General features: G+C 43.5%; 1 protein-coding gene across 1 annotated transcript in view; it reads right to left on the reverse strand.

Annotated features, from left to right (window-relative positions):
• Positions 1–65: 65 nt before the first annotated feature.
• fat2 (FAT atypical cadherin 2) overlaps positions 66–13,014 on the reverse strand; it is a gene marked incomplete at its 5' end in the record, with an annotated part of 60,267 nt that continues 47,318 nt past the window's right edge. The window contains 6 exons of the mRNA XM_080465961.1: positions 66–4,148; positions 5,253–5,518; positions 6,199–6,347; positions 7,492–7,591; positions 9,444–9,597; positions 11,681–12,107. Coding sequence (XP_080322087.1) covers positions 3,646–4,148; positions 5,253–5,518; positions 6,199–6,347; positions 7,492–7,591; positions 9,444–9,597; positions 11,681–12,107 — 1,599 coding nt within the window. The 3' untranslated portion in view covers positions 66–3,645. The remainder of the gene's footprint in view (positions 4,149–5,252; positions 5,519–6,198; positions 6,348–7,491; positions 7,592–9,443; positions 9,598–11,680; positions 12,108–13,014) is intronic.

The raw sequence follows: 13,014 nt of genomic DNA on the forward strand, positions 1-13,014 counted from the left end.
GGGTGTCGATCTGCTGGTTGTGGAGGGCAGACATGTTTTCTGTAAATATACACCCAGTTCAATCACCACAAAGATAGTTTATTTACATTAAGAACAATATTTACAATTCACAAATAGTTCCTGTTGATTAGTGTTAATGATGTAGACAAACACCAACACCAACCATAAATACGATTATGTAAATCTCATTAACAGCTAGTTAACCCCGCTGAGCCCTGATTCCTGTTTGAATCTCTCAAATTTCACTTTTAATTAGAAAATCTAAAGCCAACTGGCTCATAAAATAATGTTGTAGTTTGTTGCTCATTTTTATTTTCGCCAACGAAGGTTGTGGGGAAGGTTCTGTTTTACTCTGCGTGTATTTATTTATTGGTTTTATATGTATGTACGTATTTTACCAACTTTTTACAATAAATTTTAACCCGAATTGCACGAAATCCTGCAGGAATCTAAATCTAGACTTTCAAAGTAGGATTGTATTTTACAAGGCGACACAGAGACGGTGTATAGCAGACCTGGAATAGCCCAGTTTGTATCTAACGATTTTAATAACGCTCTAAATGTCCCGGTTGCAGAACCAGGATCGTAGCTCTGGAATCGAAAACATTTCAAAAGCCTTTTCTTAATGCGACAAAATAAGATCAGGTTGAATGTCCAGTGAACTAGAGACATCCATAACAGCCTGAATTAAAGGAACCTCATCATGACTCTTTTTATACAATTAAATAAGAGGGTCAGTCTTCTCACTCCTGTAAAGGACAAATACATCAATACTGTTTGACTCAATCACATCATACAAACATTTTTGTTTCTCATCTCTGGCACCATGAAAATGTAAATCCTAAAACTACTTATAAAGATAAACAGAAAAAAAAAGTTTTTTATCTGGGAAAATCTCATGTCAAGTTGAATCCGTTCAGCCGGAGTTTGTCACAGAATGTCTCAGGAGACGTTTCGCTCCTGATCCAAGAGGCGTCGTCATTTCCTGCTGTTCCCTAAACCAGGATGTCTGGTCTCACTAAACAGGAGGGAGCTCAGCTATTTAAAATCTCTGGCGTGAACGTTGCTGCTCCAGTCGGACTGAGCTTCAGACGAGGGCTGGTGGAGACAGACCATAAATAACTTGATAAATGTGTCTCTGAGGAGCGTTGACTCCGGGGGTCTGAATACTTTTCCAAGCCGCTGAATATCATGTCATTATGAAAGATTTCTCTCATTGTGTTTAAGACTAAATGAGACGCGTCTGGTTTGTTTTTCCATAATAATCACCCCACTGTCCAAACTATCACATTTTGAGCACTGGCTTGAAAAAGAAAAAAGAAAAGTTTGGAGAAATCTAAAGCTGATACTTGCGTCCAGAGATGAAACTTTAATATTCTATCTGTCTCGGTGAGCGACGGGGCTTTAATGTCACTATTAGAGTCTAATCCCAGGAGTCTGTGAGGGAAAATAACCAAATGATGATCCTGTCTAAATCTTCAAATGACACTCAGAGCGTCTCCAGTAATCTGTTCCTCACAGTTGCTGCTGGGATTCCCGCGAATCAGCCTGACGGTGTCAGTCTGAGCACGCTCGGATGGTTCCGGTGATCCGGGCCTCCTGCGGGGGAGTTTTCAATCTCCCGCAGCCGAGCAAAGAAGGAGCCGCACCCATCAGATCCGACCTTTATTCACCTTCTCAGAGGAAACACGGTCGTCGCGTCTCTCGCGAGACACAACAAGGAGCCACACGGTACAAAAATAAACTTTATCAACGCAAACACATTCGGGATGTACGCGGCCGTTATGCACTACACAACACAACACAACACAGCGAGCAGCTCGTCCGCTGCAGGGACACAAACGCCACGTTCAACAAACAACAAACTGAATCCCAACTTTAACTCGTCGCTCAGTTTCATTCAAATCTGCAGTTTGAACTAAATCTGAATACCTCAAAAATTGTATTTATTTATGTACAAATTCAGAATTTGGGGATTTTAACAAATTGTAACACTGTCATGATTGAATTTAACTGACTGAAATTCTGAAACCTTAATATTTTACAAAATCATAACCACATTCTTTAAATAATTAGAATTTTATTATACAACTTTTGTAAAATTATAAAATTCTATCTTTGTGTTGAATTTATCGCAATTTATTGGCTAATGAAGAGTTAAAACTGTGGCACTCAGTTTCAATTAGAAATCATCTTCAGGTTTATAACCTTCATGAATTAAATCACGGGATCATTTACAGGAGGAAGAATAAGAGCTGAGCTCTCGGACGGTGACAGATTTTTTTTTTTCTTTTTAAAGAGAATTTTCTGGAGAGAAACGGTGAAGCGCAGAGCTTCACTGCAGAAAACGTGAAGCACATTTAGTAAAAAAAAAAAGAGAAAAAAAAATCGTCACATTAAATAATCATGAAGCTGCAACACCCAAACTTTTAAATTTCACATCATATGAGGAGCTGAAACCTGATTTTGTTTGTGTTTCTTTAATTCACTCAGTTCAGCAGCTCCTGGTTCAGTCAGATTCTGCTTTAGGCCTTTTGATCGAAGCGCGTTTGTTTCAGAGAACCTTCACGTTTACAAGGCGACATTTTGAAAACGATGATGAAAACATGATGTAGTATTCATGTTGGGCCACCAGTGGGTGCTGTTAGGGGTTTTTGTAATGAATCCACACACAGGGCCACAAAAACGCTATGACAGCTTTGCGTTTTCACTTGAAAACACTGTAAACAAGGCCTCACAGAAAAAGAAAAAAGGCACACAACAGTTGATGGTTTGTTTTTCCTGTTATTCTAATGGAAGATCGCAGTTGGTTTAATCCAGACTGGTTCAGATAAATATCAACGGGCTGTGGACGAATTAAAAGTCGTTAACAAACTGGTCAAAGTCGGTCTAAACTGATCTTAAAATTCCAAATCAAAAGTGGGTGTGAAGTCATGAAACGAGTCTGAAACTAGTGCAAAAAGTCGTCGAGAATTTCGTTTTGAAATGTTAACAAGGGAAAAGAATCAAGTGCAAAACAAGTGGAGTGAAATCGGACTGAAACAGGAAGTGAAGCTCGGTGAAAAGTCTTAAACTGAGTCGAACACTGGTTCCCTTCCCTCCCTGGAGGAGGAGGAGGAGGAGGAGATCTTCATCACGCACTGTGACCACACAGACCGACACACTAAACCAGGACGAAGCAGGAGGACGTGATGTGTTCAGGTTCATGTTCAACTGCAGGAAATCTGATGCACGTCGCTGCCGATTGAATCAAACATCGTCTCCTCGGAGCGACGCGCGGCAGGCCGTCCTCGTCGCACCTCTTTCTCCGAGTTTCATCACTGACGTGTCCTGATGAGGCCTGAAAGTCTGCGTGTGTGTGTGTGTGTGTGTGTGTGTGTGTGTGTGTGTGTGTGTGTGTGTGTGTGTGTGTGTGTGTGTGTGTGTGTGTGTGTGTGTTTCAACATGAATACAAAGTGTCTCAGACGGTGTCTGATGCCGTCTCCGGCCGTCCACGTACCGACGTGTCCTTCAAGAAACTCCGCACAGTGCTGAATTCTCCCCTTCACTTTAATACTTTCAGGTGAATCCATCTTTACACCAGTTGGGTGTCAGATGGCGTCTGATTGGTCCGTTCGGGTCACTCTGAAGCGTCGCCGCAGCGAGTTAGAACATGACCTCCTCGCAGCTGCCGTAGTCGCTCTCCACCATGCTGCAGCCGTCGTAGCTGCGAGGGTTCGGCCCCGCGGGGCGAGTCTGCGGCTGGGCCACGTTGCTGGACGACGGCGGGCGCGGCTCGCCGTGCTCGCCGTAAGACGGCATGGCGACGCTGAGGCGCATGCTGAGCCGCTTGTAGCCGGCCGACACGTTGTCCAGGCTGCGGGCGTGCTGGCTGGGGTAGTAGCTGATGGCCGTGTACTCGTTGGGGCACTGCGAGCTGGGCAGGGGCAGCCCGTCGGGACCCAGGAAGTCGTCCAGGTTCTGGTTGCTGTAGCACGGCGGCAGCGGGGCGCGGCGGTCGCAGCGGTCCAGCGGGAACGGGAAGCCGCCGAAGCGAGAGTTCCTCCTGGAGTCCACGGTGGCGGTGGAGTAGGCGTCCTCCACGATGTCGAACTGGGGGAACTCCCGCACGCTGGGACGGCCATAGTAGTCCGGATCAGCTGGGTAGACTGGAAACACAACAACAACAACAACAGTTTCACTTGAAGGAGTCAGAAACCTGCAGCTCTGGAGCCACATGTGGCTCCTCAGCTCCTCTCCAGTGGCTCCAGCTTTCAGAATAAACATTTAATTTTAATTTCATTTGCAACACACTGATTCAGACGTGGTCTATTCTCCACGCTGAAAACAGCTGAATGAGGTAAAACACCTATAAGTGCCATAAATCAAATAACACGAGAACAACAGGTCAAACTCAACGATTAAAATCGCCAGTACAGGTTGGGTTTTTTTTAAGAAAAGAAAAAAAAGGGGGGAAAGAAAATGTTTTAACAAACAAGAAAAAAGGAAACAGAAAAAGAAAAAGAAAAAGAAAGAAAAGAAAAGAAAAGAAAAAAAATTTAAAATCTGGAAAAAAGAAAAAAATTCTGAAAAAATGTAAAAAAAATTAAGAAATACAAAAAAAATGATAAAAGGAAGAAAACAAAAAAGAAAAAAAATGCACATATAATTAAAACGGTTTTAACCATTAGGAAACACAGCAGCTAAAAATGTCTAAATACCTAAAAGAGCCAAGAGCCATAAAACATTTAAGTGGGAAAATCCATGAAAAAATGAGTAAAAACATGTAAAAATGTATATTTATATCTAAATTGTAGCTATGACACTTTTAAAAAAAAAAATTCTTTTTTTTTTCTTTATTCCATATATTTAACATGTTTTGCTCCAGACAAACTTTATTTGGTGGAAGAAATATAAAAACGTCTGTTTTGGTCATAAATGTTGTAGAACTGCGGTCCAGTGAAGGAACACACCCAACACACTCTCCTCAGGGTCACATTGTACTTCCTGATATTTTTTCCACTATTAACCAGGAAGTGAAGAACAAACGGTTCATTCCTGCGGACAGAGTGTCGTTGCAGTGAGACGACGGTTGGGGCAGATTAAAGGGTAAAGGAGTGTGTGAAGGCGGCGTTTCGCAGCGTTTGTGTGCAGGAGACAGAAACAGCGTGAAGGTAAAGCCTGTGTGGGACAGTGGGAAGCAACAGCCGCTCTTATTTTGAAACCTGATTCCTGGAGGTTTTCCATGGGAATCGAACCGCAGCTCCACTCACCTTCGTACTCCCTGTCCCAGTGGCCCTTCCTGATGGAGTCGTTGTCGGAGCTGGACGGCGGCCTGGCGGGGAGGTTGGGGGCCACGCTGCACACCACGGGCCTCTGAGTCTTGGGGCTGCGGCCCCCCGAGGAGCCGGCGTAGCTCCGGGGCGACCTGCAGGGGGCGACGTCCAGGTCGTTGATGCCCACCAGAGAACTCATCTCGATGGGGTTTCCCTCCAGAGAGCCGTCCTTCATGCTCTTCGTCAGGCCGGGAGGGAAATACCTGCGAGACGGGGAGTGTCGGGAGTAATCCGATTACTCACAGGCCCAAGATTTTACTCGGGAAAGCAACGAGTTGGCAGTTTCCCACTTCCCAATTTGGGAGCGTAACAATGAAAAAGAGCTTTTCTCAACATGAGAACATGAAAGCACCCAAAGCTTCTTGTGTTGCCAGATACTGTGTGGGAAGTTTTTGACAAAATATTTTACAATTTATAGGATTTTTAAGGCCGAAATGCAGATTTCCTGGTTTTAACAGACTTTAACACATATAAATGGATATGGATATAATAGTTGCTTGTTCACACTGACTTCAAAGTCTTGGAAATATCCTTTAATCTTTCTCTTTCCAAAGATTTCAATGAGAGCCTTTTAGAAGCTCATGGGCTCAGTTGCGGGAGCTGAGAAGAACATAAAGGTCGTCACATCCTAAACCTCATCTTCAACACTCCATTCAATCAATACGGCGTGAGTCACTTTGTTAAGGTGGCTGAGTTCAGCAGGATAAAAGAGGCAGATTACAGAGTGGAGAAATGGAACTCGTGCAAACTGACACAATTAGAAATAATGTGTGTGACGTACGACTACGTGTTGACATGTGACGCACGTTTCACGAGAGATTTAAAAAAAAAAAAAAAAAAAAAGGTGTAATCTGAGTAAAGGAGCCGTTTTGGAGGGTCGTACCCGTTGGAGTCCTGCACGCAGGCGGGTTTCTTCTTCTTCTGCTGAACGTATCGTTTCCTGACGCAAACAAAGATGCCGACGAGGAAGAGCAACCCGAGGACGCCGGCGCCGATCTGCAGCAGCTCCCACTGGCCGAACGTCCCGGACACCTGCCGCAGGAGAGAACGTGAGAGAAAGCAGCTGCAACGCCACTGTATGTGGGGAGTAATCTGATTACTTGATCAAAAATGAAGTCGCGAGCACAGCTGCTTCATCGCAGCTTCTTCTTCTTCTTCTTGTGAGTTAATAAATTGAATTCCACAGAACTAAGTTTGGTTAATTGATTCGGTTCATCGCATTAAAATCTGAAGGAATTATTACACATCTGGATTCGTACAACCTTTATTAGCTTTTATCTAAAAGAACAAAGACTGCAACTTCTTACACTTTAAGTTTTATTGTATATCTTTAGGCTACTTTTACTCCCTTCAGGTATTTTGTAATTAGAGAGAAAGGCTGAGAAAGGACAGCGCCTCCCACTGGTTTCTTAACAAATCACACCCTCGATACAGATCTTTGCAGCTCATTTCCAAATAACTGCAGATTTATTTTTTTATTTCAGTTACTAGAAAAGTGTTTGTTATTTGGGTGTGGGATAGAGCAACATTGACGTAAATTTAGAAAAATTTATCTTTTGTGAGATTTGTAACGGTAAAGATGTAAAAGGGAGGATTAAAAAAGTTATACTTCTTCTTACCCACTTTTCAAACATATTGTAACATTGGATGATTGTCTTTTTTTTCTTTTTTTAATTTATTGTTTTTTGTCTTGTTACATACATACATACATACATACATACATACATACATACATACATACATACAAGTAACTATATTATATTTTATATATTAAAATAGTGTTTTTTGTTTGTTTCTCTCATTTATTTTTACTTTTTGCACATGTTTGTAAATAAATAAAAAAATTGAACAAAAAGAGTCGCTACTATCTGTAATCAAATTTTTTTTTTGGTTTTTTTTCTTGTGGACTTTTTAAAATATTTTATACATGCTCGTAAATAAAATTAAAAAAAAATTAAAATAAAATAAAATAAAATAAAATAAAATAAAATAAAATAAAATAAAATAAAATAAAATAAAATAAAATAAAAAAATAAAAACTATCTACAATTTTATAAAAAATTTGTTTGCTTTTTTTTTTTTTTTTTTAACCTCTGTTTAATGCGCTGAATGATGACAGTTTTCACTTCCTGTGGACATGTGAAGCTGCTGTAATCAGATTACAGGAATGACTGACCTGAGGCAGCGGGTCGCAGTGGATGTAGCCGTCGGCGACTCGACAGTCGAAGTTCCCGGGACACACGCTGGGGGAGCACAGCTCGATCTCATTGTGGCAGCTGAAAGCGGGAGGCTTCAGTCAGTCAAACACGTCACAGCTGTTTGTGTGTAAATCCTCGTTTGTTCCCGCTTCGCTTGGTTTGTTGTTGGAGTTCTGCTGCTCCGGGCCTCGGCTCGGTCCCAACATGAATACTAATGCTAATCTGCTAATGCTCCAATGGCCACAGCCGTTGACGTGCATTAAACAGCAGACGTGTGGGATTCTGCATTTCTGGTCTTATTATGATGCCGTCAGCACGAATACGGCAAAATGAACAGGCTCCAGATGTAGCGCACAGCAGGTTCACTCAGAAACAAACAAACTACGACACTAGTATGGAATAATGACCTATTTTACGAAATAGATCCTTTATTACCTTCGCCAATGACCGTTTGGGGCGAAGGTTCTGTTTTTGTCTGCGTGTATTTATTGGTTTGTGTGCATGTATTTTACCAACTTTTCGCAAAAACTACTGACCCAAATTGCATGAAATCTCCAGGGATGATTTATCATCATCCAAGGACCAATGGATTAGATTTTGGTATGGAACAGCTCCTGGGGAGGCAAGATATTTACAGCTTTGTGGACACTCTGGAGCCCTGCCAGGGTGGCAGCAAGGAAGCTACAGTTAGCCGCCTGCTAGCACACTGCTAACGCCGCTCTGGCGCTCGCAGCGAGTATCTCAGTTCAGAAAGTATCCAGAAACAACGGCGTGAGCGCATTGACTCGGGTAGTGGGGGAGTGGTGCCCCCGCTCAGTGTTTCGCACTGTGATGGTGCTATCTGACAGGCTAGTTAGCATTGATATGAGCTAACGGCTAACGTGCTAGTACTCGGTTCCATGTGGCCTTGGTGAAGGTATGTGCTTCGTGCACGTTCTAGTTCTCACTGTATTCAGAAGCACTTTAATGCAGAATATCACCTCCTGATGACCGATCATATTGTGTTCTATTGTAATACACAGTAATATATTGTACTGCAGTTCAAAATACTGTATGATCACGTTGAAAAGTATCACAGTGTGTGACTGTTTTATTTTATCGGAGCATATCTTGTACATCGCAACGTTTGACATCAACAAAACGTTTTGTCTAACACTGGATGAGACAGTTTTTCTCCTAAATCTTTTACTCTCGCTGCCTGGCTAATTGGCCCCTGGGGTCAAATCTGAAATCCTATTCAAATTCTAATGTATTGTGTGTGTTTGTGTGTGTGTGGGCTGGGACTGATGGTTACATTTGGCTGATGACACTAAAAGCTTCACGCCGATCGTCCGTCTTTCAAACGCGGCCCAGAGGACTTCCTGGCACGGCGCTCACACTGATAAAAACCTCTCATTTAGCTCCACACTGAGCGGCCCGATGCCGGCCTCTACACACACACACACACACACACACACACACACACACACACACACACACACACACGCTCCTCCTCCAGCATTTCAGACCCTCACCGCAGAGAAAGGAAGTCCTTCATTAACACACACCAGGAGCCTCCCCCCCACACACACTCATTTATTTTCTACAGTGTGTGGATGGGAGAGTTTATAACTGCGGCGCGAGGCGGAGCTGTCCACGGTGCTGATTACAACATGCCGGTGTGTTTTACAAGTCAGTCTGCTAACTCGCGTGATTACCACTCGCTCATTTCTCAGTGCGGACCTGGAAGAGACGGGAGGCTGTTAATCAGCCCGGGGGGAGTCAAATGGAATGTTAGTTTGGAGGCCGTCAGTGTGCTGTGTGTGTGTGTGTGTGTGTGTGTGTGTGTGTGTGTGTGTGTGTGTGTGTGTGTGTGTGTGTGTGTGTGTGTGTGTGTGTGTGTGTGTGTGTGTGTGTGTGTGTGTGTGTGTGTGTGTGTGTGTGTGTGTACCTTGCGTCGGCCTGGTCCTCGGTGCAGTTGCACAGGTACCCCTGAGCTTTGGGGACACACACTCTGTGGTTGGGGCAGGGCTGGGAGGCACAGGGGTTGTTGGCGTGTTCACAGTGGGCGCCATGGTAGAGTCCCTCACAGCTGCAGAGCGGCGCTGCACAGGAAAACAAATGCACCCCGAGATCAGAACCGGTCTCTATTAACAGGCGGGAGACAATCAGCGAGGGTCAACACGGAGGGCGACCCGGCAGCCTCTGCTGCTCAGGGACACAACGCTGCTGATACCTGATCCCACAGAGAGTAACGGCCTGGATCTATCAGGCTGCCACAGGGCGAGGAGCGCCTTCGTATCCAGCTGATATCGTCAGAGCGCCACTGACACAGAAAGAAATCACAACCTTCTGTTTGTTCATTGTCGGTGGTTCCCAACCTGAGGTCCGAGGCCTCCTGAGACGTCGCCAGAGTTCACAGGATCAGGCCGAGACTTTGTCTGCTATGAGGTTGCTAAAGTTATATTCACACATGTCTCCATGGAGCTTTTTTTTTCTTCAAATTTTTTTATTGAAAATTTTTTTTTATTGAAATAATTTTTTTAAAAATGTAATAAAATTAAATAAAATTAAATAAAATTAAATAAAATTTAATTTAATTTAATTTAATTTAATTTAATTTAATTTTATTTAATTTAATTTAATTTAATTTTATTTTATTTTCACACGTCGACCTGGATTATTTTATTTATTTTTTATTGAAATTATATCACATCACATCACATCATATAATATTATATTATATTCTATCATATTTATTATATTATTTTCACACACGTCAAAGAAAACCTAAAACTGGTGGACATACTGTATCTCAAGGTGACGTGGTGACTTCTACACATATAAAGATGTCTACAGATAATGTACAGTATATGGCTTCAGCCAATCAGACAAGGTTCTGATTGGCTCCAAAGATGTTATGAAAACGTTATGAAATACTATCTTCTGGTTGCTACGGTGACAGTAATAAGTTGTAGTTAACATGGTCCTACAAAGGCAATTTGGGGAAATTTTAAGTTCGAAATTTCCATGTTTGGTCAGCAGAGTAGAATATGGAAACGGCACAGGAGCCTGAACGGTGGATGAACGTTTGGAGTCTTTCTGTCTTCATAATGAGTGTGTATTGTGATGAATGTTTCTGTTAGAGTGGCGGTGACTTCACACACTTTACAGTTTTCTCTACTTTTGCATGTGTACTTTCTGTTTACTCTGCATCCCGTCGTGCAGTCTCGGGGAAATAATCCGATCTGGGGGAAAATAAAAAGGGTGTGTCGTAGTTTTCCATGTGTAACATGAGTGAAAAATAGTTTGGACGACATGATGAATGACAGCGGTGGAAACGGTGCGATGACCTGTTACACACACACACACACACACACACACACACACGGTTATCGGTGTGCATGCAGTCGTGCTTATCGCCTGTTGAAAACGAGTCAAACTGTCACACGGAGCTGAAACAGGAGCGTCGCTCAGTCGTGTGCGTCCATCACATCACTGATAACCTGAAAGCTCGTCAGCATGGGGACGTCGCAATAAAGGAGCGGGAGTCGCATTCAGAGAATAGCGGCCGCAGGGGCTCATGCCTTCTCACGTCCCCGTCATGTTTTATATGGTTGAGAAAGAAATGAACGGAGGCCAGTAAGAGGTCAAGAGGACAGCGTCTGAACTCAGAAGGTCACAGTATAATCTTCACCTATTGACGGCCAGGATTGGCTCCGGAAACTGGATGACGTGGTGGAAAACTGTGTGTCCGTGCATTAGTCTCCTTTTCAATGTTTCTGTTACACAAAGTACGTTTTAACTTTATACCAAAAATGCTCAATTATTCTTAACTTCATTCATGACACTCAACAAGTCCCCCACTTCAATTCCCAAATTAAATTAAATTAAATTAAATTAAATTAAATTAAATTAAATTAAATTAAATTAAATATTTTTCAGTAGCTTTTCATTTTGAATTCAATATTTTGAATTCAATCTCAACATTTCAATTCAAATCTAAAATATCTAACTTTAATTGCAAAGCTGAATCTCTAAATCCTGAAAACTCGCTCCCTCATTATTTTTTTTAATATTTACAATGAACTTGTAGTTAGTTTCTAATTTCATAGAAATGTAATTCTTCACTGTTTGTTTTAGAAAATGCTTACAAAAGGAATAAATAACGTTTTTCAATTGGCTCACCTCCGGTTTCGTCCTCCGTGCAGATCCCTCCGTTCAGACAGGGGGCGCTGTCACAGGCTCCTCCCCCTCTGCAGCACTGGTACACCCCGAACACCCTCCTGCTCCCTGGCCCCGCCCACTCTGAGCTGTCTCCCACCGTGATTGGCTGCCCGTTGAGTTCCAGGTGCTCCAGACAGCCGGTGAACTTGTGGGCGGAGTCAGGGGGGGCGAAGAGCAGAGCGCCATGGGAGCGCAGCATGCGGCAGGGCAGGGCGAGGGCGGAGGAGGCGGCAGGCAGGCGGTCGGCTGTCAGTCTGAGGGAGGAGGCGCTGACCTCCACCAGCAGGCGGTGCCAGCGGCCGTCAGACAGGCGGGCGGAGGGGAGGAGCAGGGAGCCGGGGGGTCCACCCCCACAGGCGAAGGAGAAACTCAGCACGCCATTGGTCAGCTGAGGAAGGAAGACACGCCCAGTCAGGATCAAACCGACCAATCAGGAGCTCAGAAACAAAAAGCTTCTCAAGACAGAAATACAGAACACAAAGGTCATCAAACTCAATTTCACTACGTTGTTGATGTTGCTGCGTTGCTCTTGTTGCCCCGTTGAGTTGTGACCATGTTGCTGAATGGGCAGTGTTGTTGATGTTGCCAGGTTGCTGTTTTCATCATGTTGCTGAATTTGCTTTCTTGCTATTATTTGCTGAATTGAGTTGTTGCTACGTTGAGTTGTTGAATTGTTGCTGTTATAGCCGGGTTGAGTTGTTGCCGTGTTGCGGAATTTGCATTGTGGTTGATGCCATGTTGCTGCTGTTACAGTTTTGCCATGTTGCTGCTGTTGGCATGTTAAGTTGTTGACATGTTGCTGCTGTTGCCATTTTACAGAACTTTCCATGTTGCTGCTGTTACAGTTTTGCCATGTTGCTTTTGTTGCCATGTTAAGTTGTCGCCATGTTGCTGATGTCATTTTACTGAACGCTTCATTGCTCTTTGTTGCTGTGCTGAGTTGTTGCCCTTTTGCTGAATTTGCACTGTTGTCGATGTTGCCGTGTTGCTAAATTTGTAGTGTTGCCGTGTCACGCTGTTGCTGTGTTGCCTGCGACGTTGCTGAGCCTTGCAGAGTTTGTGCTGCTGTTGCTCAAGTTGCTCTTTTGCAGGAGTTGCTGTTGCCACAGTCTTGCCGTTGTCACTCAGCCTCTCAGAGTTTCTCCTCAGCGTTGCTGCTGTTGCTGCAGTTGCTGCAGTTGCTGCAGTTGCCAGGTCTCCGTGTTGCTGACCCGCTCATTGTTTTGTGCTGGCTCAGCGTTCTCACGAGACGCCAACTTTGCCCTCCTCATGTTTTCTTCCCTCGTTTGTTAAAA

Source organism: Lipophrys pholis, assembly GCF_963383615.2.
Source record: "Lipophrys pholis genome assembly, chromosome: 6".
Lineage (NCBI taxonomy): Eukaryota > Metazoa > Chordata > Actinopteri > Blenniiformes > Blenniidae > Lipophrys > Lipophrys pholis.